At 45.6% G+C, this 27,347-nt stretch overlaps 1 protein-coding gene across 5 annotated transcripts in view; it reads left to right on the top strand.

Moving 5' to 3' along the window:
• Positions 1-27,347, top strand: part of ARHGAP39 (Rho GTPase activating protein 39) — a 102,962-nt gene that overhangs the window by 46,725 nt on the left and 28,890 nt on the right. For 3 of the 5 annotated variants that reach the window (XR_007513330.1, XM_049854372.1, XM_049854375.1), the window contains exon 2: positions 3,063-3,237. Coding sequence is in view for 4 of the 5 variants with exons in the window: in XM_049854372.1 (XP_049710329.1) it covers positions 3,158-3,237 (80 nt within the window). In the remaining variant the exon portion in view is untranslated. The remainder of the gene's footprint in view (positions 1-3,062; positions 3,238-27,347) is intronic. The other 2 variants (XM_049854373.1, XM_049854374.1) reach the window with 1 other exon arrangement.

Below are 27,347 nucleotides of genomic sequence, written 5' to 3' on the forward strand. Positions count from 1 at the left end.
AAACCAATAACTATAATGTTACAAACAAAAAAAATACAACTTTAAAAATCCCTTTACAGTTGTAGGAACAATAAAAAATAACGAGGGATAACTCTAAAAATGTGTAGGTTGAGTGTGAAGAAAGCTTCGTCAACTGCATGTAGAAAGGATGCCTGGAGTCACTAAAGAAGCACACCATGTTCCTGAACGAAAGACTAAATCGTACAATATGCTCACTCTTTCTGAATAAGTTATCTGTTAAACGTGGTTCCAATCAGACCACCAGTAGGATTTTTTTTTGTGTGTATATGGGTGGAGAGAGGGATGTTAGAAACTTAATTCTTAAGTCCATCTTAATAAACAGACAGCTGTAAGAATTTGATGATGTAGGCTAATGAGGGGAATAGAATAATGGGAAGAACCTTAGCAAGTGATAAAAGTATGGAGTCATAGTAATTAAAATCAGTGTGGTACTGATGGAAGAAGGGGTGGACAGATCAGTCGACAGACAGGGCAGCCCCTAGCAGATTCAGTTTCTCACGACTTAAGTGTTACAAAACTTAAATTATGATCATGCCGAATTTTAAAGGAGGGGGGGATCAGAAACCACTGGAGAAGGACAGTGATCAGTGCCAGGGATGTTTGGTTAGCTATTTTCTAGAAACAAGTATTTTTTCTCTAAATAAACAGTAAAACCTGCAAAAGCTGGAACCTGTGTAAGGCAGAAACCTATCAAAGAAGGAAAACTCAAATGTTTTCCACTAAAACAGTCAATGGAAAAGTGATAAGACTGCACCCTGTCAAAGGCAGAAAACTTGTCAGACCCGGAAGAGCAAGGCAGACCTGTTGAGTTCCAGCTCTCACAGATCTCACTGTATTGTAGGACAGTTTTAGATTTACAGAAAAATTGTGAAGGTAGTCGTAGGACTCCGTGCCCTGCCCAGTTTTTCCTGTTGTTGACATCCTGCGTTAGTGTGGTGTGTGTGTCATAGTTAATGAGCCAGCATTGATGCACGTTGGTGGGCTGAAAGATTTAATATGGTTAAAATGCGGATTTTCCTCACACTGATTTTCGTAGATACCATACAACTCTAATAAAAATCTCAGCAAGCTATGCTGTAGAAACTGAGAAACTGATTCTGAAATTCATATGGAAATGCAAAAGCCTTAGAATTTCCAAAACAACTTTAGAAAAGAAGAGCAGGGTTGCAGGATCAGCGCTCCCTGATGTGAAGACCCCGGGCATGTGGGGTCACCACTGTGCGGGGTGCCCTTCATATGGGAGGGGCGCTGGGTGAGTTGAGTCTGCAAGAGCAGCAGGGTCTCTGGGGCGGCGGAGCTGTAGCGGCGGCCAGCCTGTAACGGCGGCGGACCGTGGCGCTCCTGCCCCAGCAGGGAAACATAGGTGGGTGGTGGGACTGAGGCATTGTCCAGTAACAGTAGATGCCTTTAGTTTTTCAGAATCCCCTAACACTGCTTTGTTCTCGCTTAAAAAAACGTTGAAGCAATTCCAAGTTGCCTGTTCTTTCTCAGACAACCGAGAAGTTGGAAATACTTGTGTTTCCTGTTTGAAAATGGCATTCCTGGTAGTCGTCCACATTTGATCGGTGGCCAAGTGGACATCCACATGGCAGGAGGTGAAAGCTGCCTGAGTCCCAGGAGGGTCCTCTGTCTATGGACAAGGGGTGAGCTGAGCTCTGTAGCTCCACCTGGGACCTAGAGAAAGACTCCCATTGCCTGCGGAGACCCTCCTCTTGGGCTGTGGCTGGTTTGCCTGGAGCCAGGACGAGACCTCCTGACACACAGTACACCTGTGGTACCCATGCTGCTGGAGTCTGCAGACTGAAGTAGAATGTAAAGCATAAGGTCAGAAGTGGAGCCGCTCTGAGCTTTCACAAAGTGAGCGCTTGTGCAGTGCATGACCAGGAAGCAGGGCAGGCCGTGAGCCTCCCAGCCCTGCCTAGCCCAGGCTGCAGGTCCTCATGTCCAGTTGCAGGCACATCCTTGCCTGGTGTTGACCTGGGCATTCTAAGGGAATCGTGTGAGCATATTCCTCGGGGTCTGGCTTCCTTCGCCCCCACCCCCAATTTGGGTGGTTCCTCCAGACACCGGGGTGGCCCTTTGCCCTCCCTGCTAGGTAGCATTTGCCTGCACAGGGCACCTGCCATGCTGCCAGCACCTGCACAGACCCTGGGCTTAGACATGTGCACGGTGCTGCTGCGGGCACCTGCGTGTCCTGGCAGGTGTGGTGCGCACCTCCGCCTCTGGACCGGGACAGCTTCCCCACAGGCCGGCCAGCATGGGCACCCCAGCAGTGCATGCATCCTGGGGGGCACGGGTGTGGGACTCCACCCTTGGCCGGGGACTGCGTCTCCCATGGGTGCCCAGCAGTACGTGTTCCCCTCATCCACATCCTCGCCATCACTTGGCATTTTTGTCTTTTCCTTGTCAGCCGTTTGGGTGGGTGCACTGGTGTTGCACTGTGCTTTAACTGCATGTAATTGTGACCACCAAGCCCCGCAGGGTGCAGGGACCTGCAGAGACGCACACACCTCTGACTGCTGGCATTAAGCACTCTGTGATTGCCATTTGTCTGGCTCTCATAGTAACTATCTATGAGCAGGTCTATCCCTGTGCTAGAGCTGAGGACCCTGAGTTTCGGGACAGGGGTCAGGCTGCCTGCTTTGGGCCAGCAGGACCCTACATCCCCCCAGCCCTGCAGTCCCTGCCCCTTGTGGAGGTGGTCAGGTAGCCATCCCAAGGGCCAGGCAAATGGGTCTGTGAGCATTGTGGGCTTGTGCAGGGGCTGCAGCTGCTGCCAGGAAGCTGGGCAAGCAGGTCCTCCCAGCCACACTGGAGGCTCCTGGTGGAGTCATGCAGTGAATCAGGGGCTTGGCACACAGAATGCCTTTGAGCACACAGCCTGGGCCGGAAGGCCTCTCTTGCCTTCTCACCAGCACATTTGGCTAGTGAGGGGCCAGAATTGCTGGGTCCCTAAAACCTAGAGGTATAATAAGATGTGTTCTGGACTTTCATACCACCAGCTTGCTGGGTGGCTGCTCACAGGCTTCTCCTTTCTCCAGCGCAGCGCCTCCCCATCTGAGGTTGGAGGCACCCTGATGACCTGCTGACGTCCGTGCATCCATCTAGCCACCTGGTTCTGAGGCAGCAGACTGCAATGTCCCAGACACAGGACTACGACTGCAGGAGCCATAATGCTGATGCACACGAGTCCAGGGTTTCTGGGTCGAGCACGAGGTAAGGCGCAGCAGCTATGTTCACGGGCAGACCCTCCCTCACAGGGAAGCACCATCTGGGGGGTCTCGTGGTGGTGACACACTGTCACAGCATGCAGGGCCTCAGTGCTGTAACACCCCTCTTTAGGGAGGGGTGATTCCGAAATTGGGAGCTCTGCACCCTTGTGGACACCCCTCCCTCCTGACCTTGGCCTCCAGTGTGTGGCTGCAGCACTCAATGCTGGTAGCTGCCGTTCTCTTCTGTCTAATTTTTAGCCTTTTATTGGAAAATAATTTCACCTTGCAGAAAAGTTGCAAGAACGAGAGTGGTCCTGTGAGTGTGCGAACGCTCGTGCAGACCACCACTGGGGGTTTTGTGCCCACCCGCCCCTCCACATGCAGGCCTTCTCTCAGCCGTATAAGGGTGATATATACCAGGGCACTCGGCCCCACAGGTCTCTGGGCAAGCCTCCTCACATGTTCTTGCACAACCACAAGACCGCCATCACCTTCTGTGAGCCTAGCATTGGCACACCCCTTGCATAGACACACACTCATACATACGCCACCTAGGGTCAGACATTGCCTTTGCTGCCATGGCTCTTTAGCCTTTTGTAACCTGAAGATTCCTAATGCCTTCTTTGTCTTTTGTGATGTTGGCATGTTGTCGTGACGGTAACCCAGAATGTTTCTGAGCTGGATTCCTCCCTGTGTGTCCTGCCCGGGCATCTATCTGCCCTTGTGGGGGCCTCACCTCTAGTCTCCCAGCCCAGTGTGTCTGCCCAGGCATCCGTCTGCCCTTGCGGAGGCCTCAGCCTTTGTCTCCCAGCCGAGTGTGTCTGCCCAGGCATCCGTCTGCTCCCTCCACTGCGCTCCTCTTGTCGCCTGCCAGTACTGTGTGGGTCACACACCTCTGGGTCACACGCACACACCTCTGGGTCACATGCACACGCCTGTGGGTTATGCACATGCGTTTGGGTCGTACATACACCTTTGAGTCACATGCAAATGCTGGTGGGTTACACGCATGTCTGCAGGTCACAGACGTCTGTGCGTTATGCACACACATGCTTTCAGGTCACGAACACATCTTGCTCCTCGTCAGCTTTGATGATCGATGTTTTTCACATAGTCTGGTCTGTACTGGGGTGGCCCTGCCCTCCAAATATTGTGTTATGTATATTTTTACAACAACAAAAAGAAACAGAAAAAAAAAGAAGCCGGAGGTGGGGCCAAGATGGCAGAATAGCCAGACACGTTTGGTGATCCCTCTTACAACAAAGACCTGAAAAAACAAGTGAAATGATTATATTTACGACAAGCTAGGAGCCCTGAACATCAAAGGCAAAGTAAGAAAATGGACTGCCTGGCAGGGGGAGGGAGAGATGGCTCAGAAGTGGAGCGGAGTTACTGGACCTGAATCACCGGGAGCCCTCAGGCACCATTCCCAGGAGCGGCTGCAGCAGGCTGGTAGTAGCATTCGGCTGCAGTTTCCTCAGGGAGGAACAGTCAGCCGCATGGCCTGCTCACACTTCTGGAACGAGAGAAGAATGGTGCTCTCGGCAAAGGCTAAGTACTTATGTATATTTTACCTCACCCCCCACCCCCAAGCTGGCTTCAGTGGCTGTTGATTTCCCTGGGCCTGAGACAGGTTCTGCTGAGCATCCTGAGCCATTCTCCTGGCCTTAGAGAAGGAATGAATTCACAATTGCAGGGAAAGATAATTTGCCAACTCCACTGACCTGGGGAGCTCAGGACAGAAGCAGCTCCTGTCCAGGCATAAATGGTCCGCGGATTTTGAATACGTTTCCCCCCACATGGATCTGTGTGGGCCTATTTCATGAGGATAGGTCCTTGTTAGCAGACTGCAACTGTTTCTGCTGTGCGGTGGAGGGGTGGGTGTTTGATGTTTGACACCACTTTGCCTATTAAACAGGGTCCTCACCTACCCATATCAGGAGCATAAGGACTGGTAGCTCTGCTCAGGTGACCCAGCCACCCGCGACGGGTCCAAGGATAACTGGTACATCCTAGTCCTTACAACCAAAAGTACTGGGTGCCCATGGTCCTTGCGCAGAACCCACCCACCTGTATGTTCTAGGGAACAGGGACGCGCTTCTTCACAGACACTCGGGGGATGGTTGTCAGCCCCCTGCCTTGTTCAGAGCGTGACCCCCTGCTGCAACCAGATACCGGTACCTATGCCAGTCACCCCTGCCCCTCTTAAGACTGTAGGACAGAGCCTGTACCACACACGTGATGACCAGCTACCTGGACATCTGAGCTGAATCCACACAAGAAAAGCAAATGGACTCATAAGCTCATACACCTGATAACAGATCTAGCCATCTGGTGACAAGACATCAGAGCACTAGCTCACTCAAGCAACCCATTTGGACATTAAAAAAAAAAAAAAAAAAAAAGAAGCTAGGATATAGTAAGCAAACATAAAATAAACTAATACAGTAACTTATAGATGGCTTAGAGACAACAGTCAATATCAAATCACATAAAGAAGCAGACCACAATCGCTTCAACAATCTCTCAAAACAAAGAATGAAGGGATCTTCTGGATGAAGGTGTCTTCCTGGATTTACTGGATGCAGAATTCAAAAGATTAATATACAGAACTCTTCAAGACATCAGGAACAAGATTAGGAAAGAGATTAGGCAATACGCAGAATAAGCCAAGGAACACGCAGTTAAAGCAGTTGAAGAAATCAAAAAGGCTATTCAAGAACGTAATGAAAAATTTAATAAGCTGCAAGAATCTATAGAGAGCAATCAGAAATCCAGAAGACTAACAATAAAACTGCAGAATTAAACAACTCAATAGAAAGTCAGAGGAGCGGAATTGAGCAAGTGGAAGGCAGAATTGGTGAGATTGAAGATAAAGCACTTGGCACCAATATATTTGAAGAAAAATCAGATAAAAGAATTTTTTAAAATGAAGAAACCTTAGGAATCATATGGGACTCTATCAAGAGAACCTACGAGTGATTGGAGTACCAGAACAGGGAGGGATAACAGAAAATACAGCGAGAATTGTTAAAGATTTGTTGGCAGAAAACTTCCCTGATATCGTGAAAGATGAGAAGATACCTATCCAAGATGCTCATTGAACTCCACATAAGGTAGGTCTTAAAAGAAAGTCACCAGGACATATTATAATCAAACTTGCCAAAACCAAAGATGAAGAGAGAACTTTTAGAGCAGCTAGGGATAAATGAAAAATCACCTACAAAGGAGAGTCAATAAGAATAAGCTTGGACTACTTGGCAGAAACCATGCAGGCAAGAGGGAAATGGGATGACTTATATAAAGCAATGAAGGAAAAAAATTGCCAGCCAAGTCATTTATCCAGCAAAACTGTCTCTCAAATATGAAGGTGAAATTAGGACATTTCCAGATAAACAGAAGTTTAGGGAATTCGTAAAAACCAAACCAAAACTACAAAAAATACTAAGTGGAATTCTTTGGTTAGAAAACTGATAATATCAGGTATCAACCCAAGACTAAAACACTGGAGAGAGCAATCAGATGTCAGGCCACATAGGGAGACCACAAAAATAATCCAAGATTAAAAAAACGCTCAAAACGGAAACAGCGATGTTATTATGGAAAAGAAGACAACATTAAAACAATAAAGAGGGGTTAAGAAATGTAGTCATAGATCTTGCCTATGGACAGGAAGACAAGGCAACATAAAGAAATAAAAGGTAGGTTTACTTTCCCTTAGGGTTGCTATGAGTCAGAATCGACTCAATGGCACTGGCTTTGGTTTTGGGTTTCTATTAAGGTAACCACAAAGGACACTAACAGTCCTACTCATCAAAATACAATACAAGAAAAAAACAGAGACTCAGCAGAAATAAAATCAACAACGAATAAGAAGAAAGACAATATATAAGCTGCTCAGCACAAAAAATTAAGTGGAAAAAAGAAACTGTCAACAACACACAAAAAGAGACATCAAAATGACAGCAGTGAACTGATACCTATCCATAATTACGCTGAATGTAAATGGATTAAATGCACCAATAAAGAGACAGTGGCAGAATGGATAAAAAACACGATCCATCTATATGCTGCCTACAAGAGACACACCTTAGACTTAGAGACACAAACAAACTAAAACTCAAAGGATGGAAAAAATATATATCAAGCAAACAATCAAAAAAGAGCAGGAGTGGCAATATTAATTTCTGACAAAATAGACTTTAAAGTCAAATCCACCACAAAGGATAAGGAGGGACACTGTATAATGATTAAAGGGGCACTATACCACGATGATATAACCATATTAAATATTTATGCACCCAGTGACAGGGCTGCAAGATATATAAAACAAACTCTAACAGCATTGAAAAGTGAGATAGACAGTTCTACAATTATAGTAGGAGACTTCAACATACCACTTTCGGTGAAGGACAGAACATCCAGACAGAAGCTCAATAAAGACACAGAAGGTCTAAATGCCACAATCAACCAACTTGACCTCATAGACATATACAGAACACTCTACCCAACAGCAGCCAGGTTTACTTTCTTTTCTAGTGTACATGGAATATTCTCTAGAATAGAACACATACTAGGTCATAAAGCAAGCCTTAGCAGAATCCAAAACATCAAAGTACCACAAAGCATCTTCTCTGACCATAAGGCCAAAAAGTAGAAATCAATAACAGAAAAACCAGGGAAAAGAAATCAAACACTTGGAAACTGAACAATACTGTACTCAAAAACGACTGGGTTATAGAAGACATTAAGGATGGAATAAAGAAATTCATAGAATCCAATGAGCATGAAAACACTTCCTATCAGAACCTTTGGGATACAGCGAAAACAGTGCTTAGAGTTCAATTTATATCAATAAATGCACACAAACAAAAAGAACAAAGGGCCAAAATCAAAGAATTATCCCTACAACTTGAACAAATGGAAAGAGAGCACCAGAAGAAACACTTAAGCACCAGAAGAAAGCAAATAATAAAAATTAGAGCAGAATTAAATGAAATAAAAAAACTGAAAAACAATTGAAAGAGTTAACAAGATCAAAAGCTGGTTCTTTGAAAAAGTTACAAAGTTGATAAACCGTTGGCCAAACTGACAAAAGCAGGAGAGGAAGCAAATAACCCAAAGAAGAAATGAAATGGACGATATCACAACAGACGCAACTGAAATTAATAGAACCATTTCAGATTACTGTGAAAAATACTCTAACAAATTTGAAAACCTAGAAGAAATGGATGAATTCCTAGAAACACACTACCTACCTAAACTAACTAACAGAGGCACACAAAAAAAAAGAACAAATAAATAAACCCGTAACAAAAGAAGACATTGAAAAGGTAATCCAAAAACTCCCAACTTCACTGCAGAGTTCTACCAAACTTTCAGAGAAGAGTTAACATCACTACTATTAAAGGTATTTCAGAGCATAGAAAAGGACAGAATACCCCTAAACTCATTCTATGAAGCCGCCATATCCCTGATACCAAAACCATGTAAACACACCACAAAAAAAGAAAATTGCAGACCTATATCCCTTATGAAGTTAGATGCAAAAATCCTCAACAAAATTCTAGCCAATAGAATTCAACATTTCAAAAAAATAATTCACCATGACCAAGTGGGATTCATCCCATGTATGCAGGGGTGGTTCAACATTAGAAAAACAATGTAATCCATCATATAAATAAAACAAAAGACAAGAACCACATGATCTTATCAATTGATGCAGAAAAGGCATTTGACAAAGTTCAACACCCATTCATGATAAAAACTCTCAGCAAGATAGGAATAGAAAGTTCCTCAGTGTAATAAAGGGTATTTATACAAAGCCAACAGCCAGCATCATCCTAAATGGAGAGAGTCTGAAAGCATTCCCCTTGAGAAGGGGAGCCTAACAAGGATGCCCTTTATCACCACTCTTATTCAACATTGTGCTGGAGATCCTAGCCAGAGCAGTTAGGCTAGATAAAGAAATAAAGGGCATCTAGATCGGTAAGGAAGAAGTAAAAGTACCTCTGTTTGCAGATGACATGATCTTATACACAGAAAACCCTAAAGAATCCTCAAGAAAACTACTGAAATTAATAGAGGAGTTCAGTGGAGTATCAGGATACAAGACAAACAGACAAAAATCGGCTGGATTCCTCTATACCAACAAAAAAAAACATCGAAGAGGAAATGACCAAATCAATATCATTTATAGTAGCCCCAAAGAAGATAAAATACTTAGGAATAAATTGAGATGTGAAAGACCTATACAAAGAAAACTACAAGACACTACTGCAAGAAACCCAAAGAGACCTACATAAGTGGGAAAACATACCTTGCTCGTGGATAAGAAGACTTAACATTATAAAACTGTCTGTTCTACCAAAAGCGATCTCTAGATACAATGCAGTTCTGATCCAAATACCAGTGACATTTTTGAATGAGATGGAGAAACAAATCACCAACTTCATATGGAAGGGAAAGAGGCCCCAGATAAGTAAGGCATTACTGAAAAAGAAGAGGAAAGTGGGAGGCCTCACTCTACCTGATTTTAGAACCTATTCTACCGCCATACTAGTCAAAACAGCCTGGTACTGGTACACCAACAGATACATAGACCAATGGAACAGAATTGAGAATCCAGACATAAATCCATCCACATAGGAGCAGTTGATATTTGACAAAGGCTCAAATTCAGTTAAATGAGGCAAAGATAACCTGTTTAACAAATGGTGCTGGCATAACTGGATATCCATCTGCAATAAAATGAAGCAAGACCCATACCTCACACCATGCACAAAAACTAGCTCAAAATGGATCAAAGACCTAAATATAAAATCTAAAAAAAATAAAGATCATGGAAGAAAAAACGGGGACAACATTAAAAAACTAAACCAAACCCAGTTCCGTCGAGTCGATTCCGACTCATAGGGGACAACATTAGCAGCCATAATACATGGCATAAACAGTATACAAAACATTACTAATAATGCAGAAGAGAAACTAGATAACTGGGAGCTGCTAAAAGTCAAACACCTATGCTCATTCAGAGGCTTCACCAAAAGAGTAAAAAGACCACCTACAGATTGGGAAAAAGGTTTTAGCTATGACATTTCCAATCAGTGTCTGATCTCTAAAATCTACATGATACTGCAAAAACTCAACTACAAAAAAAAAACAAATAACCCAGTTAAAAAATGGCCAAAGGATATGAACAGGCACTTCACTAAAGAAGACATTCAGGTAGCTAACAGATACATGAGGAAATGCTAAGGATCATTAGCCATTAGAGAAATGCAAATCAAACCTACAATGAGATTTTATCTCACTCCAACAAGGCCGGCATTAATCCAAAAAACAAAATAATAAATGTTGGAGAGGCTGTGGAGAGAGAGAAACATTTATACACTGTTGGTGGGAATGTAAAATGGTACAACCACTTTGGAAATTGATTTGGCGCTTCCTTCAAAAGCTAGAAATAGAACTACCATAGGATCTAGCAATCCCACTCCTCGGAATATATCCTAGAGAAATAAGAGCCTTTACATAAACAGATATATGCACACCCATGTTCACTGCAGCAGTGTTTACAATAGCAAAAAGACGGAAGCAACCAAGGTGCCTATCTTAAGATGAATGGATAAATAAATTATGGTATAGTCACACAATGGAATACTATGCATCAGTAAAGAACAGTGAGGAATCTGTGAAACATTTCATAACATGGAGGAACCTGGAAGGTACTATGCTGAGTGAAATTAGTTGCAAAGGGACAAATACTGTATAAGACTACTATTAGAAGAACTTGAGAAATAGTTTAAACTGAGAAGAAAACATTGTTTTGTGGTTACGAGACAGGGGAGGAAGGGAGGGTGGGAGAGGGGTGTTCACTAATTAGATAGTAAGCCCATAAAACCCATTGCACTAATTAGATAGTAGATAAGAACTACTTTAGGTGAAGGGAAAGACAACACACAATACAGGGGCGGTCAGCACAACTGGACTAAACCAAAAGCAAAGAAGTTTCCTGAATAAACTGAATGCTTCAAAGGCGAGTGTAGCAGGGGCAGGGGTTTGGGGACCATGGTTTCAGGGGACATCTAAGTCAATTGGCACAATAAAATCTATTAAGAAAACATTCTGCACCCCACTTTGAAGAGTGGCCTCTGGGGTTTTAAACGCTAGCAAGCAGCCATCTAAGATGCATCAATTGGTCTCAACCCACCTGGATCAAAGGAGAATGAAGAACACCAAGGACACAAGGTAATTATGAGGCCAAGAGAGAGAAAGGGCCACATAAACCAGAGACTACATCATCCTGAGACCAGAAGAACTAGATGATGCCCAGCTACAACCGATGACTACCCTGATAGGGAACACAACAGAGAACCCCTGAGGGAGCAGGAAAGCGGTGGGATGCAGACTCCAAATTCTCATAAAAAGACCAGACTTAATGGTCTGACTGAGACTAGAAGGACCCTGGTGGTCAAAGCCCCCAGACCTTCTGTTGGCCCAGGACAGGAACCATTCCCGAAGCCAACTCTTCAGACATGGATTGGACTGGACAATGGGTTGGAGAGGGATGCTGGTGACGAGTGAGCTTCTTGAATCAGGTGGACACTTGAGACTATGTTAGCATCTCCTGCCTGGAGGGGAAATGAGAGGGTGGAGGGGGTTAGAAGCTGACGAAATGGACACGAAAAGAGAGAGTGGAGGGAGAGAGCGGGCCATCTCATTAGGGGGAGAGTAATTGGTCGTATGTAGCAAGGTGTATGTGGGTTTTTGTGTGAGAGACTGACTTGATTTGTAAACTTGCACTTAAAGCACAATAAAGATTTCTAAAAAACTACAATGAGATTCCGTCTCTCTCCAACAAAGCTGGCATTAATCCAAAAAACACAAAATAATAAATGTAGGAGAGTTTGTGGAGAGACTGGAACACTTACACAGTCCTGGTGGGAATGTAAAATGGTACAGCCACTTTGGAAATTGATTTGGCTCTTCCTTAGAAAACTAGAAATAGAGCTATCATATGACCCAGCAGTCCCACTCCTTGGAATATATCCTAGAGAAATAAGAGCCTTTACACAAACACATTCATGCACACTCATGTCCATTACAGCACTGTTTACAATACAATAGCAAAAAGATGGAAGCAACCGAGGTGCCCATCAATGGATGAATAGATAAATAAATCATGGTACATTCACGCAATGGAACACTGCGCATTGATAAAGAACAGCGATGAATCTTTGAAACATTTCATAATATGGAGGAATCTGGAAGGCATTATGCTGAGTGAAATTAGTTGCAAAAGGACAAATATTACATGAGACTGCTATTATAAGAACTCAAGAAATAATTTAAACAGAGAAGAAAATATTCTTTGATGGCTGGGAGAGTAGAGAGGGAGGGAGTGATGGAGAGGGGATTTCACTAGTTAGATAATAGATAAGAACTATTTTCAGTAACACCTCAACATAAAGGAAACAAAAATCCTCACAACAGGACCAATGAGCAACATCATGATAAATGGAGAAAAGATTGAAGTTGTCAAGGATTTTACCTTACTTGGATCCACAATCAACAGCCATGGAAGCAGCAGTCAAGAAATCAAAAGACGCGTTGCATTGGGCAAATCTGCTGCAAAGGACCTCTTCAAAGTGTTGAAGAGCAAAGATGTCACCCTGAAGACTAAAGTGCACCTGACCCAAGCCATGGTATTTTCAGTCGTATCATGTGCATGTGAAAGCTGGACAATGAATAAGGAAGACCGAAGAAGAGTTGACGCCTTTGAATTGTGGTGTTGTCGAGGAATATTGAATATACCATGGGCTGCCAAAAGAACGAACAAATCTGTCTTAGAAGAGGTACAACCAGAATGCTCCTTAGAAGCAAGAATGACAAAACTGCGTCTTACATATTTTGGACATGTTGTCAGGAGGGATCAGTCCCTGGAGAAGGACATCATGCTTGGCAGAGTACAGGGTCAGCAGAAAAGAGCAAGACCCTCAACGAGGTGGATTGATGCAGTGGCTGCAACAATGAGCTTGTCAAGCCTAGTGATTGTAAGGATGGTGCAGGACCAGGCAGTGTTTCGTTTGGTTGTGCATAGGGTCACTATGAGTCGGAACCGACTCGATGGCACCTAACAACAACAGCAATTTTCAGTAAAGGGAAAGACAACACACAATATAGGAGAGGTCAGCACAACTGGACTAAACCAAAAGCATTTTCCTGAATAAACTGAATGCTTCGAAGGCCAGCGTAGCAGGGGCGGGGGTTTGGGGACCATGGTTTCAAGGGACATCTAAGTCAATTGGCATAATAAAATCTATTAAGAAAACATTCTGCATCCCACTTCAGAGAGTGGCATATGGGGTCTTAAATGCTAGCAAGCAGCCATCTAAGATACATCGGTTGGTGTCAACCCACCTGCAGCAAAGGAGAATGAAGAATACCAAAGACACAAGGTAATTATGAGCCCAGGTAACAGAAAGGACCACCTAAACCAGAGACTGCATCGGTCTGAGACCAGAAGAACTAGATGGCGCCCGGGTATAACCAATGACTGCCCTGACAGGGAACAGAACAGAGAACCCCCTGAGGGAGCAGATCAGTGGGATGCAGACCACAAATTCTTGTAAAAGGACCAGACTTAATGGTCTGACTGAGACTAGAAGGACCCCAGAGGTCATGGTCCCCAGACCTTCTGTTAGCCAAAGACAGGAACCATTCCCAAAGCCAACTCTTCAGACAGGGATTGGACAGGACTATGGGATAGAAAATGATACCGGTGAAGAGTGAGCTTCTTGGACCAGGTAGATGCATGGGACTATGTTGGCATCTCCTGTCTGGAGGGGAGATGAGAAAGCAGAGAGGGTCAGAATCTGGCTGAATGGACATGAAAGTAGCGAGTGGGGGGAAGGAGTGTGCTGTCTCATTGGGGGAGAGCAACTAGGAGTATATAGCAAGGTGTGTATAAATTTTTGTGTGAGAGACCAACTTGATTTGTAAACTTCCACTTAAAGCAAATTTAAAAAAAAAAAAAAGCCCTGCCCTCTGCCCTTCATGCATTTGTTCACTGTCAGTGTTGATGTCTTCACGTTCATGCCTTTTTTCTGTAAGTGGGCTGTAGCCCGTTTGTCCTCACTTGTCCTGTTGCTCACACTGTCCCAGGCAGGTCCTTGAGAACCTATAGCTGGCACCACAGGCCCTGTGTCATGGTCTTGTCATCTTTGGAGCATTTCTTTCTTTCTGGCACAAAAGACGCTCCTGGTTCATCTTGTATGACTGGATGTGGCCCTGGAATTGGCCATTTCCCTAGGAGCCCTGCTTCCTTTCAGGGAACACATGCTAGAGAACAATAGCTGGGCTGTCATGGTTGCCCACATATCTTGTACACATCTTGGGTGTACTTGCCTCTTTGCCATTTTAGCCAATGAAATGAGAACACATATGCCTGCCTGTATGCACGCGTGCATGTGTGTGCACAGTGCACACATAACCCTACGTATATCTGCACACACTCGTTTACGGACGTACACACACATGCGGCCCCACAGGTTATCCTCATGCCTTCTCCCTTTCTGTATGTTCGTGTGCCCCCTTCCTTGGTAAGAACCAGGTTTACGTTTGTGCTAATCTGATGGGCACGTCTGAGATGGTTTCAGAATGCTTCATCCACTGCACTGCGGTGGTCCTGCTGCACGGTGTCCCCTCCACAGCCTTGCTCAGTGTCTGCTCACATTCCTTCAAGAAAGAGGGTACAGTGTCTCAACCCTGTGCTCCTAAGTTACTGGGATTAGTGTTTTTCCCCTACATTGTGATTATGATGTTCATTGAAATACAGTTGAATAGCTGCTGAGGCTGTTTATGTACAACCAAACGCCTCATGGGATGTGGTTCCTTGGTCTGGAGGTTTAGGGTTATGGTTTCATGAAACATCCCGTTTCATTGGCCTAATAATGTGTTTAGTGCTTCTACTCTGCCTCCTAGTTCAGTGTGTAGTGCCTGGGGTCTTGTTGTTGTTGTTGTTAGGTGCCATCCAGTCGGTTCCGACTCATAGCGACCCTATGCACTACAGAACGAGACACTGCCCGGTCCTGCGCCATACTTAAAATCGTTGTTATGCTTGAGCTCATTGTTGCAGCCACTGCGGCAGTCCACCTTGTTGGGGGTCTTCCTCTTTTCTGCTGACCCTGTACTCTGCCAAGCATGATGTCCTTCTCCGGGGACTGATCCCTCCTGACAACATGTCCAAAGTATGTAAGACGCAGTCTTGCCATCCTTGCCTCTAAGGAGCATTCTGGCCGCACTTCTTCCAAGACAGATTACTTCGTTCTTTTGGCAGTCCATGGTATATTCAATATTCTTTGACAACACCACAATTCAAAGGCGTCAATTATTCTTCGGTCTTCCTTATTCATTGTCCAGCTTTCACATGCATATGATACAATTGAAAATACCATGGCTTGGGTCAGGTGCACCTTAGTCTTCAGGGTGACATCTTTGCTCTTCAACACTTTGAAGAGGTCCTTTGCAGTAGATTTGCCCAATGCAATGCGTCTTTTGATTTCTTGACTACTGCTTCCATGGCTGTTGATTGTGGATCCAGGTAAAATGAAATCCTTGACAACTTCAATCTTTTCTCCATTTATCATGATGTTGCTCATTGGTCCAGTTGTGAGGAGTTTTGTTTTCTTTATGTTGAGGTGCAATCCATACTGAAGGCTGTGGTCTTTGATCTTCATTAGTAAGTGCTTCAAGTCTTCTTCACTCTCAGCAGGCAAGGTTGTGTCATCTGCATAACGTAGGTTGTTAATGAGTCTTTCTCCAATCCTGATGCCCCGTTCTTCTTCACATAGCCCAGCTTCTCTGATTATTTGCTCAGCGTACAGATTAAATAGGTATGGTGAAAGAACACAACCCTACCGCACACCTTTCCTGACTTTAAACCAATCAGTATCCCCTTGTTCTGTCTGAACAACTGCCTCTTGATCTATGTAAAGGCTCCTCATGAGCACAATTAAGTGTTCTGGAATTACCATTCTTCTCAGTGTTATCCCTAGTGTGTTATGATCCACACAGTCAAATGCCTTTGCATAGTCAGTAAAACACAGGTAAACATCCTTCTGGTATTCTGTGCTTTCAGCCAGGATCCATCTGACATCAGGAATGATATCCCTGGTTCCACGTCCTCTTCTGAAACCGGCCTGAATTTCTGGCAGTTCCCTGTCAATATACTGCTGCGGCCGTTTTTGAATGATGTTCAGAATTTTGCTTGTGTGTGATATTAATGATATTGCGCTATAATTTCCACATTTGGTTGGATCATCTTTCTTGGGAATAGGCATAAATATGGATCTCTTCCAGTCAGTTGGCCAGGAAGCTGTCTTCCACATTTCTTGGCATAGATGAGTAAGCACCTCCAGCGCTGCATCTGTTTGTTGAAACATCTCAATTGATATTCCACCAATTCCCGGAGCCTTGTTTTTCGCCAATGCCTTCAGAGCAGCTTAGACTTCTTCTTTCAGTACCATTGGTTCCTGATCATATGCCACCTCTTGAAATGGTTGAATATTGACTAATTCTTTTAGGTATAATGACTCTGTATATTCCTTCCATCTTCTTTTGATGCTTCCTGTGTTTTTTAATATTTCCCCCATGGAACCCTTCACTATTGCAACTCGAGGCTTGAATTTATTCTTCAGTTCTTTCAGCTTGAGAAACGCCGAGCATGTTCTTCCGTTTTGGTTTTCTATCTCCAGCTCTTTGCACATGTCATCATAATACTTTACTTTGTCTTCTCGAGATACCCTTTTGAAATCTTCTGTTCAGTTCTTTTACTTCATCATTTCTTCCTTTTGCTTTAGCTACTCGACGTTCAAGAGCAAGTTTCAGAGTCTCCTCCGACATCCATCTTAGTCTTTTCTTTCTTTTCTGTCTTTTCAGTGACCTCCTGCTTTCTTCATGTATGATATCCTTGATGTCATTTCACAACTCATCTGGTCTGCAGTCACTAGTGTTCAATGCATCAAATCTATTCTTGAGATGATCTCTGAATTCAGGTGGGGAATATACTAAGGGTCATATTTTGGCTCTCGTGGACTTGCTCTGATTTTCTTCAGTTTCAGCTTGAACTTTCGTATGAGCAATTGATGGTCTGTTCCACAGTCAGCCCCTGGCCTTTTTGAGCTTTTCCATCGTCTCTTTCCACAGATGTAGTCAGTTTGATTTCTGTGTGTTCCATCTGGCGAGGTCCATGTTTATAGTCGCCGTTTATGTTGGTGAAAGAAGGTTTTTGCAATGAAGAAGTCATTGGCCTTAGAAAATTCTGTCATTCGATCTCTGGCATTGTTTCTATCACCAAGGCCATATTTTCCAACTACTGGTCCTTCTTCGTTGTTTCCAACTTTTGCATTCCAATCGCCGGTAATTATCAATGCATCTTGATTTCATGTTCGATCAATTTCAGACTGCAGCAGCTGATAAAAATCTTCTATTTCTTCATCTTTGGCACCAGTGGTTGGTGCGTAAATTTGAATAATAGTCGTGTTAACTGGTCTTCTTTGTAGGCGTATGGATATTATCCTATCACTGACAGCAGTGTACTTCAGGATAGATCTTGAAACGTTCTTTTTGACGATGAATGCAACACCATTCCTCTTCAAGTTGTCATTCCCAGCATAGCAGACTATATGATTGTCTGATTCAAAATGGCCAATACCAGTCCATTTCAGCTCACTAATGCCTAGGATATCGATGTTTATGCGTTCCGTTTCATTTTTGATGATTTCCAATTTTCCTAGATTCATTCCAGGTTCCGATTATTAATGGATGTTTGCAGCTGTTTCTTCTCATTTTGAGTCGTGCCACATCAGCAAATGAAGGTCCCAAAAGCTTTACTCCATCCACATCATTAAGGTCGACTCTACTTTGAGGAGGCAGCTCTTCCCCAGTCATCTTCTGAGTGCCTTCCAACCTGGGGGGCTCATCTTCCAGCACTATATCAGACAATGTTCTGTTGCTGTTCATAAGGTTTTCGCTGGCTAATGCTTTTCAGAAGTAGACTGCCAGGTCCTTCTTCCTAGTCTGTCTTAGTCTGGAAGCTCAGCTGAAACCTGTCCTCCATAGGTGACCCTGCTGGTATCTGAATACCAGTGGCATAGCTTCCAGCATCACAGCAACATGCGAGCCCCCACAGTACGACAAACTGACAGACACCTGGTGGCCTAGGGTCTGAAAAGCTTGCAAATGGCCGTCCAAAGCACAACAGTTAGAAGAAGAGTCAGGAATAGGAGGAAGAAATGTATTGTGTGGCTAATTGCCCCCATGAACAGCTGCCTCCTTTGCCATGAGATCAGAACTGGATGGTGCCCGGCTACCGTTACTGAACATTTTGATCAAAGATTCCATAGAAAAATTCTGATGAAAAGGAGGAGAATACAGAATAGAATTTCAAATTCTTACGGATTACACACTTTCTGGAGCCATGGGGGCTGGATAAAGCTCTAAAACTATTGCCTTGAGGTAATCTTTAAACCCTAAACCAAAAATATCCCCTAAAGTCTTCTTAATACCGAATGATAATTTAACTTAGCTAATAAATAAAAAAAAAAAAAATTTTTTTTAACAAAAACTGTCTGCCTTGAACATAACGCATGTTTAAGATCTGTTCGTATGGGATCAACAGCCACTCAAAAGGTAGGAAGCTCAGGGAGCAGTGCGTTTCTGTTAATGGGGGAGGAACAAGTCAGAAAGGCGATGAGAGCAGTTGCATAGCTCCAGTTGTGCGTGTAGAAGCTGTTGAATTGGTGTGCATTTTGCTGTGTATATTCTCAACAACAGTTTGAGTTGTGCCCCTTCCATCTCCACTGATTTTGTTTTAATATGTAGAACATTAGTTTTCAAAGGTCACACAGTGGTTTATTCCAAGAAGGGTCACTCCCTCCTCTGTACATTGACTCTGTTTGCCAACCCTTGTACGTACCTGGTTCCCATGTCCTGATATCCCACTCCCATTTTGTGCTTATAAGACCAACAGATGTAGGTGTGCTTTTCTGGGGAAATGAGTTCCTTTATGTGGCTTTTTGCCTTGGTTCCGTGAAACAGGGGAAGAAAAAAAATCAACTTGGGAGATTTTTTCCCCTGGGCTAAGGAGTTGTTATATTGCCTTAGTCCTTTGGAGAGGCTTGTAACTTTTGCCCAGGCAAGAAGCCATTCCCTGCTGGCAGAAAACGTCATTTATGCAAATAGATGAAGCCACTTGGAAGGGGAATTTGTCAGTTAGGTCCAGTGAGGGGATTGGTCAAGTTTACTGTGCACATAACCCATACCCATTGCAATCAAGTCGATTTTGACTCATAGCAGCCCTACAGAACAGAGTAGAATTGCTCAATAGGGTTTCCAAGGAGCAGCTGGTGGATTCTAACTGCCGACATTTTGGTTAGCAGCCCGAGTTCTTAACCACTGCGCCACCAGGGCTCCACTATGCAAATAGGGTCTATAAGATCCCCAGTAGAACTAAGCCACTTGCCTTTATAAGTAGCCATTCCACAGACGTTCCGGGAGGACCTCACTACCATCAAGAAGAGCAGCCTGGGGTGGAGTGTGTCCTTTAGACCCTGGATCCCTGTGCTGAGAACCTCCTCGGCCCAGGAGACAGAGAGAGCTGTAGCACTGGAGACGGCAGGAAGCAGCAGCAAGTGCGGCAGAGAAACGGCAGCAGAACCAGGAGACCAGTGCAAGAGAGTGCAGTGGCCTTCCTGGCCCACAGAGCAAGACGGCTACAGTGGGCTTGCCCCTCCATGGAGCAAGAGAACTGAGCACCTTCAGTCAGGAGACTTGCTGACAGGGTGGGGTACCTCCAGGTACTTGTCAGTAGAGCTGAAAGAGCTGTGACACTTGCCCAAGCAGAGCAGGGGTCGAGAGGATGTGCATGTCTGAGAATGGGGGTGCACAGCCAACGGGAGGCCTGTCTTAAGGGGTGTACATGAGAGACAGAGAGTACGAGCAAGAGAGCGTACTGTCCTACACAAAAGAAGGGAGGGGTGTGCTCCTAACTTTGGGGGAGACTTCCAGACCTTGCCCTTGTGCTTCCTGACACTGATCCTGTTCTGTTACTTCCAAGTTAATCTTGATCCCATGTTCCTTCCCTAGTAAGCCGTATAACTGTGAATATGGTCTCTTGAGTTCTGTGTCGCCATTTCAGCAAATTACCGAACCCAGCAGGGAAGTAGAGCGTGCTGTGGGAGGGACAGCCGGTGTCAGAACTGGTAAAGGTTGGTGAGTGGGGGTGTATCTGACCTCTACCTCGTGGGAATCAGCTTTGGGCTGATCTGATGGGGATTCTCGTTCTCCCTGAAGTTAGACAAGGCCTGACACCACTACCACGGCATTACAGCTTTGTTTTCCTCCGTTCCTGCACCCTGTGCCTGCCCAGTGTGCGTTTGCTTTTTCTGTTTAGCAGTGCCTCCCAGTGATCACAGTCTCTGGATGGAGGCCTCCTCCATCTTCCCTGCAGCTTCCTCATCCTCACGTGTGTGTGTCTACCAGCACTTAACTCAGCAAATCCTGGCTTTCCAATATTTTGCCGTTGCAGTGCTAGCCTTGCAGATGCACGTGTTTGTACTGGTGGAGGTGCCTCTTCAGGATGATGCTGGGGAGGGGTCACTGGGTCGCAGGCGAGCCCAAGAGTCCTTGTTGCTATCATCACACCTGCTCCAATAAGTCCTGCCATGTCATGTCCCCTCCGCAACCTCACCAAAAGAGGGGTTGTCTAGCTTGGGTAGGGCTGCCTGGTGGGGAGTGAGGGTTTGCCTCTGGTTACAGGTGAAGTAGTGGAGCCCTGGTGGTACAGTGGTTAAAGAGCTCAGCTGCTAACTAAAAGGTTGGCAGTTCGAATCCACCAGTCACTCTTTAGAAACCCCCGGGACAGCTCCACTCTGTCCTGTAGGGCCTCTATGATTCAGAATCTACTCAATGGTGGGAGGTTTGTTTTTTTTGGACAGGTGGGCTGGGACATTTTTCTGTAGAGTATTTTGGTCTTTTCCTGCTCATAGTTATATGTTGAGGATATTACCCTTATATGGGTGACTTATCTTGTAAATAGTATCACTCGGTATGTCCAAAAAGTTCAAAGACTTCTGGCTTGACTTAGGGCGTTTTTGCCTTGCAAAAGTTTTTAAATTTTTATGTGGTCAGATTTACCAGTCTTTTCTTCTCGTGCATCTGGATCCTTAGTCCTCTTTGGAGATCTTTTCCTCTCTCCCGGTATTGAGGGAACACACCGTGCTTTCATAAGCGCTGAGGCAGTTTCATTTTTTGCATCTAGAGCTCTGATCCACTTGAGTTTTTTGTTGTTTGTGGTGTCAGATATGGATCTGATTTTTTCAATTTCCACACGGCCATCCGGTTGTCCCAGCACTTTTTATTGAGAAGGCTGTCCCCTGGTCTTATCACCGATTTCTGTAGGACAGCAGATCTCTTTGGGGGATGTCTGTGGACGTGCCCGCCTGTCTTACATAGAGGCTTTGCGGCATTAACTCTGGTAGGACAGCCCCCTCAGAGCTTCCCCCCAGCGTGTCCTCAGCTCTCGTGCATGCCAACTCTCCCGTATGGGGCCACATACCGTAACTGCACAAAGCGTCCTTGGCAGAGTATGCCGCAGCCGTGCCGACTCCCACCAACAGACGACAGACATGTGGGCTGTGTTTGGAATCCCGCTCGCAGGCGGCGCTGCAGAGAACGTGCAGTCTGCTGCTGCTGTAGGGCGAGGCTGGGCCATGAACCCTCAGCTGCCTGGGTGCTGCCCCGCTACTCCAACAGCCATCTGGCCAGTTGTGCCCGCTGTGGTAGGCTTGCTGCGGCTGGCGTGGCCAGTGGCCAGTCTCTGCGATGCTGTGTTTGTCTGGTGTTCTGGCCATTCGGGGGTGACTGGTGTGCTCCGGTGAGCTCTGGACACAGCCACTTGTTGATTGTACGTACTGCATAGTTGGTCTCAGCCTGCAGTTGGATTTTCTCTTTGCCTTCGGAGTTTTTTGGAGAACAGAAATGTTACGATTTAATGTAATCAGTCTTCCATCTTTCCGTTTTGACAAGTTTCATGTCCTTCCTGTCTTCTTTGAGAAATCCTTCCCTAAACTGAGGTAATGAAGCAGTCTGTGTATTTTCTTCTAGAAGTTGAAAGGTTTTGCCTTTCCTTGTGTGTTTTAAATTTACCCAGGAGGTGTTAGTGAGGAGTGTTCCTCTCTGGGTGCTGTCACGGGACAGCGTCAATTCCAGCCCATCCACAACGTCTTTCCTCCCCCAGTGTGAGGCCTGTCTGCAGGGCTCCCCTCCATCTGTCCAAGCTGGGACGCTCCTCAGCTTCCAGTCTTGTTGTCTGGTCTCACAGGTCCCTGCCCCACCCCTCCTTCTTTTCAGTGATTTCTTGGCTATTCTCTGCTCTGCTATACAAGTGATAGAATTAGCTTGTTTAGGTAATCCCTTGTCCCAGAGCCAGTGTCCTGTTGGGATTTTGTCAAGAATATTCTTGAAATGAAATACTAGGTTGGTGTTGGGAGAACATGGCTGTGAGAGATAGCAGGAGTCCTGGCCTGCTGAAGCCTGTCACCTGGGTCCACCCCTTCTTTTTTCATCTTTGCTGTGGTTTTGTTCTTACTGAGGTTGTCTTTTTGCCTACTCTTCACCCTCTGTCCTCTTTCCTGAGTGTCTTTGGTGTTTCCCTACCATCTGTCCACCTTGCTCCCATGTCTGATGTCGCCTACCAAGGAAAGCGACACTGTGAGGGAGGGGAGCTCAGACACTGTCTCTAGGGTTGCTGTCTGTGATTGCCCATGTTGCCCATCATGACTAAGGCGATTTGGTGGCAGATTCCTGGGACCACGGCCTGGAAGAGAGACAGATAGGTGGGTGGCCAAGTACAGTGGCAATTTTTGGCTATTATGAATAATGCTGCTGCGAACACTGGTGTGCGAGTTTTTGTGTGGATGTAGGTTTCTTATTCTCATGGGCATATTCTTAGGAGTAGAATTTTTTGGCTCATGTGGTAGTTCTATGTTTTAACTTTTTGAAGAACCACAATGGCTGTACCATTTTCCATTCCCACCAGCAGTGTATGAGGGTTCCAATTGCTCCATATCCTCATCAACACTGTTATTTGACTTTTTGATTCTAGTAAATGTGAAGCGGTATCTTGTAGTTTTGATTTGCATTTCCCTAATGACTGATGAAGTTAAGCATCTTTTCATGAGCTTATTGGTTATTCGTGTATCTTTTTTGAAGAAATACCTCTTCAGACCCTTTGCCCATTTTTTAATTGGGCTGTTTATCTTTAAGAGTTCTTTATCTATTTTGAATATGATTTATAAATATTTGCAAATATTCAGAATATTATTTGCAAATATTTTCTCATAATCTGTGGGTTGTCTTTCCGCTTTCTTGATGGTATTCTTTGTAGCACAAAAGATTTTAATTTTGATGAAGCTCTGTTTATCTGTTTTTGCTTTGGTTGCTTATATTTTTGGTGTCATATCTAAGAAACCATTGCCTAATCTAAGGTCTTAAAGATTAGTCCTGTGTTTTTATCTAAGAGTTTTATAGTTTTAACTCTTAAACGTTTAGGTCTTTGATCCATTTTGAGTTAGTTTTTGTATGTGGTGTGAGGTAGGGGTCCAACTTTGTTCTTTTGCATGTGAAGATCCAGTTGTCCCGGGATCATTTACTAAAAAGACATCCTTTTTCTGTTGAATGGTTTTGGCACCCTGGTTGTAAGAAACTTGAGGGCCGGAAATGTATTTTTTCACTCTTGTGTCCCTAACACCTGGCAAATTGCCTAGCACATACTTGGCATTCATTAAGTTCATTCAAGAAATAGTTATTTGAACATTAAACATTGGCTGCAGATACACATTTCTAGGAAGTGGGAGAGACAGGGAGATTGTTTTTGCATTGACTTTAGTATATACCAGGTGACAGCTAAGGAGGGGGTCCTATCTTGTGCTGTCTTCCTAAGGATCAGTGTAAGCAGCCCCAGGGCCCCTCAGGCAGTGCATCCCATCTGCCAGTTCCCCAAGACGTGGGAAGTCCCCCAGTGTCCACCCTGTCACCAGATGGCTTGTTTTTTTTTTTTCTCTTCCTCATTTTAAACACTGTTGACAAATATAACTTCCCCAAACACAACCTGGGTCATGTCAGTGCTGACACCCACTTCTTGCAGGACAAAGTCCTGACTCTCTGTCCTGACGGCAGAGCCCCCAGGGGCCAATCCCAAACTGCTGTGTGACCTTGTCCCCAAGCCAACAGATGCCACAGCATCTGCACCATGCCTGGTTCCTGGTCTGTGCACCTGCCACCCCTGGCCAAGAAGAATCATAGCTGCTAAGGACTGAGTGGGTAGAGCAGTGGGACCCCAACTGGCAAGTGAGGGCTTTCTCTCACCTTCACCACGTCTGCCCTCCCACTGTGCCGTGAGTTGCTGAGTGAAGAGCTGACTGCTGGCATGGCCACAGGTGACAGGGATGGAGACCCTACTTGTGGCCACCAGTCATGCCCGTCCCTGTCCTGAGGGCCAGCCCCCCGCCACAGTCTGCTCAGGCTGGTGTGCCCTGTCTGCCCTCTGGAGCCCTTGCTGCAGCCACCCCACAGTCCACATACCACGTCCTACACCCTTCTCTGTACTTGGGCCTCCTGGGGACCTCAGGATAATGTGGTGGGTGCCCCAGGAGGTGGCCCGGATGTTGTCCTTGAAGAGCTGGTGTCCTGTCTACTTGCATGTAAGGGTGCGTTGGAAAGGGAACAAACGGCTATTCTTTGTGGGGAGGGGCTATCATGCTTAAATTCAATCAAAGTGTATTTTAAGCTTTCTGCGTGTCTCTGTGCTCCGAATGACTTGGGGATGTCTTGGCCTTGCTCTGTGAGTTATGACAGTTCTCACGGTGTTGTGGGTGCAGGAGGCAAGTGGCCACTTCTTGGGAGCCATGAGTGGTGTGGGCTCAGGAGGGTGCCCAGGCAGCAGCTGGCTCCAGGGGTGACTGACCACACTGAGTCTTGCAGTCCATGCTCACTGCGTTGCCCAGGGTGGCCCCGGCGTCTGTGTGTCATCAGGCCCATAGCGGATGGGATGTGGGTGTGCTTGCTGGTGTTACCCATCTCTTCACCCTGCATATGCCCATGGTCAGTGCTGGCAACCAGCCCCTGCCTGTCAGGGATAGTCTGCGTTGCCAGGGGACTGAGGGTCTCCAGCGACTGCTCAGCTCTGCCTGGGGGTGCACACCTCTCCACGGCCCCTGAGCCTGTCCTGCAGTGATTCCTGCCAGGCATTCCCAGGACCTCATTCTTCTCTTAGAGCTGCCAGCATATCATGGGCGCCTGACTGACAGCCCAGTTCTGGTGCCCAGTTCCCCGAGGGGCTGTTAGCGCCCTGACATGACAGGGTGATGTGACAGGGCAACGTGACGGGAGTGACATGGTGGGGTGATGTGGGTGATGTGATGGGGTGATGTGGGTGACGTGGGGTGATGTGATGGGGTGATGTGGGGTGATGTGATGGGGTCACATGGTGGGTGACATGGGGTGATATGACGGGGTGACATGGTGGGTGATGTGGTAGGGTGATGCGGTGGGTGATGTGACGGGGCGACATGACAGGGTGACATGGGTGACGTGGTGGGGTGATGTGATGGGGTGACATGTGGGGTGATGTGGGGTGATGTGATGGGGTGACATGGTGGGGTGTTGTGGTGAGGTGACGTGGTGGATGATGTGACGGGGTGACGTGATGGGGTGACACGGGTGACGTGGTGGGGTGATGTGATGGGGTGACGTGGTGGGTGATGTGGTAGGATGATGTGATGTAATGGTGATGGGATGATGTAATCACCTTTGTTAGTGTGGGGAGGGGTGTTCCAGGCTGCCAGACTTCAGGAAAGGCTTTCTATTGTGCCCCTTGGTGACTCCCTCTTGGTGGCTCCCCACCTCACCCTGTCCTCTGAGGTTGGAAGCCAGATCCCTCTGCCAGCCTGTGCCCCCGGTGCAGCCCTGAGCAGGCTCTTTCCTCACCAAGTGGAAGTAGGTCCCCTGCCAGGTACGAAGAAGCACTGAAACAGTCACTGGCTGGGAACTTGAGGAGATTTTCCTCTTAAACCTTATGAGGTATAAAATTAGCATTTGAAAATAAGGAGACTGTTTACTTTTTAAAATAAACTTTATATTTTAGTAGAGTTTTAGATTTACAGAAAAGGTGTGAAGCTAGTTACAAAGACGCTGTGCTCCAGGCCCATCCAGCTTTGAACACCATGTGAGGGTGGTGCATCAGAGTGGCAGCAGCAACTGTGGCTGGGTGTAGGCGGGCTTTCTTGGTGTCCCCTAGGGCCCTTTTCTGTCCAGGATCCCATCCTGACTGCGTCATGTTAGTCGTCACGTCTCCTTGGGCTTCTTGTGGCTGTAGCAGTTCTTAGACTTTCTTTGTCTCTGAGGACCTTGGCAGCTCTTTACTGAGATGTAATTCACGTGCCAAAAATTCACCCTTTTTAAGGAAGCATCAAAAGAGAATGGAAGGAGTGTACACAGTCACTGCACCAAGAAGAGAACTGGTTGACATTCAACCATTTCAGGAGGCAGCATAAGATCAGGAAGCAATGGTACTGAAGGAAGAGACCCAAGCTGCACTGACGGCACTGGCGAGAATCGAGGCTCCAGGAATTGACGGAATATCAATTGAGATGTTTCAGCAAATGAACGCAGCACTGGAAGTGCTCACTCCTCTATGCCAAGAAATTTGAAAGACAGCTACCTGGTCAACCAACTGGAAGAGATCCAGATTTATGTCTATTCCCAAGAAAGCTCATCCAACAGAACGCAGAAGTGATGGAACAATACCGTTAATACCACACACAACTAAAATTTTGCTGAACCGTCATTCAAAAGCAATTGGAGCAGTACGTCGACAAGAAACTGCCAGAAACTTCAAGCCAGATTCAGAAGAGGACCTGAAACCAGGGGTATCAGTGCTGAAGTCAGATCCTGGCTGAAAGCAGAGAATACCAGAAAGATGTTTGCCTGTGTTTTATTGACTATGCAAAGGCATTTGACTGTATGGATCATAACAAATCATGGATAACATTGGGA

The sequence above is a fragment of the Elephas maximus genome, chromosome 15, assembly GCF_024166365.1.
Source record: "Elephas maximus indicus isolate mEleMax1 chromosome 15, mEleMax1 primary haplotype, whole genome shotgun sequence".
NCBI lineage: Eukaryota > Metazoa > Chordata > Mammalia > Proboscidea > Elephantidae > Elephas > Elephas maximus.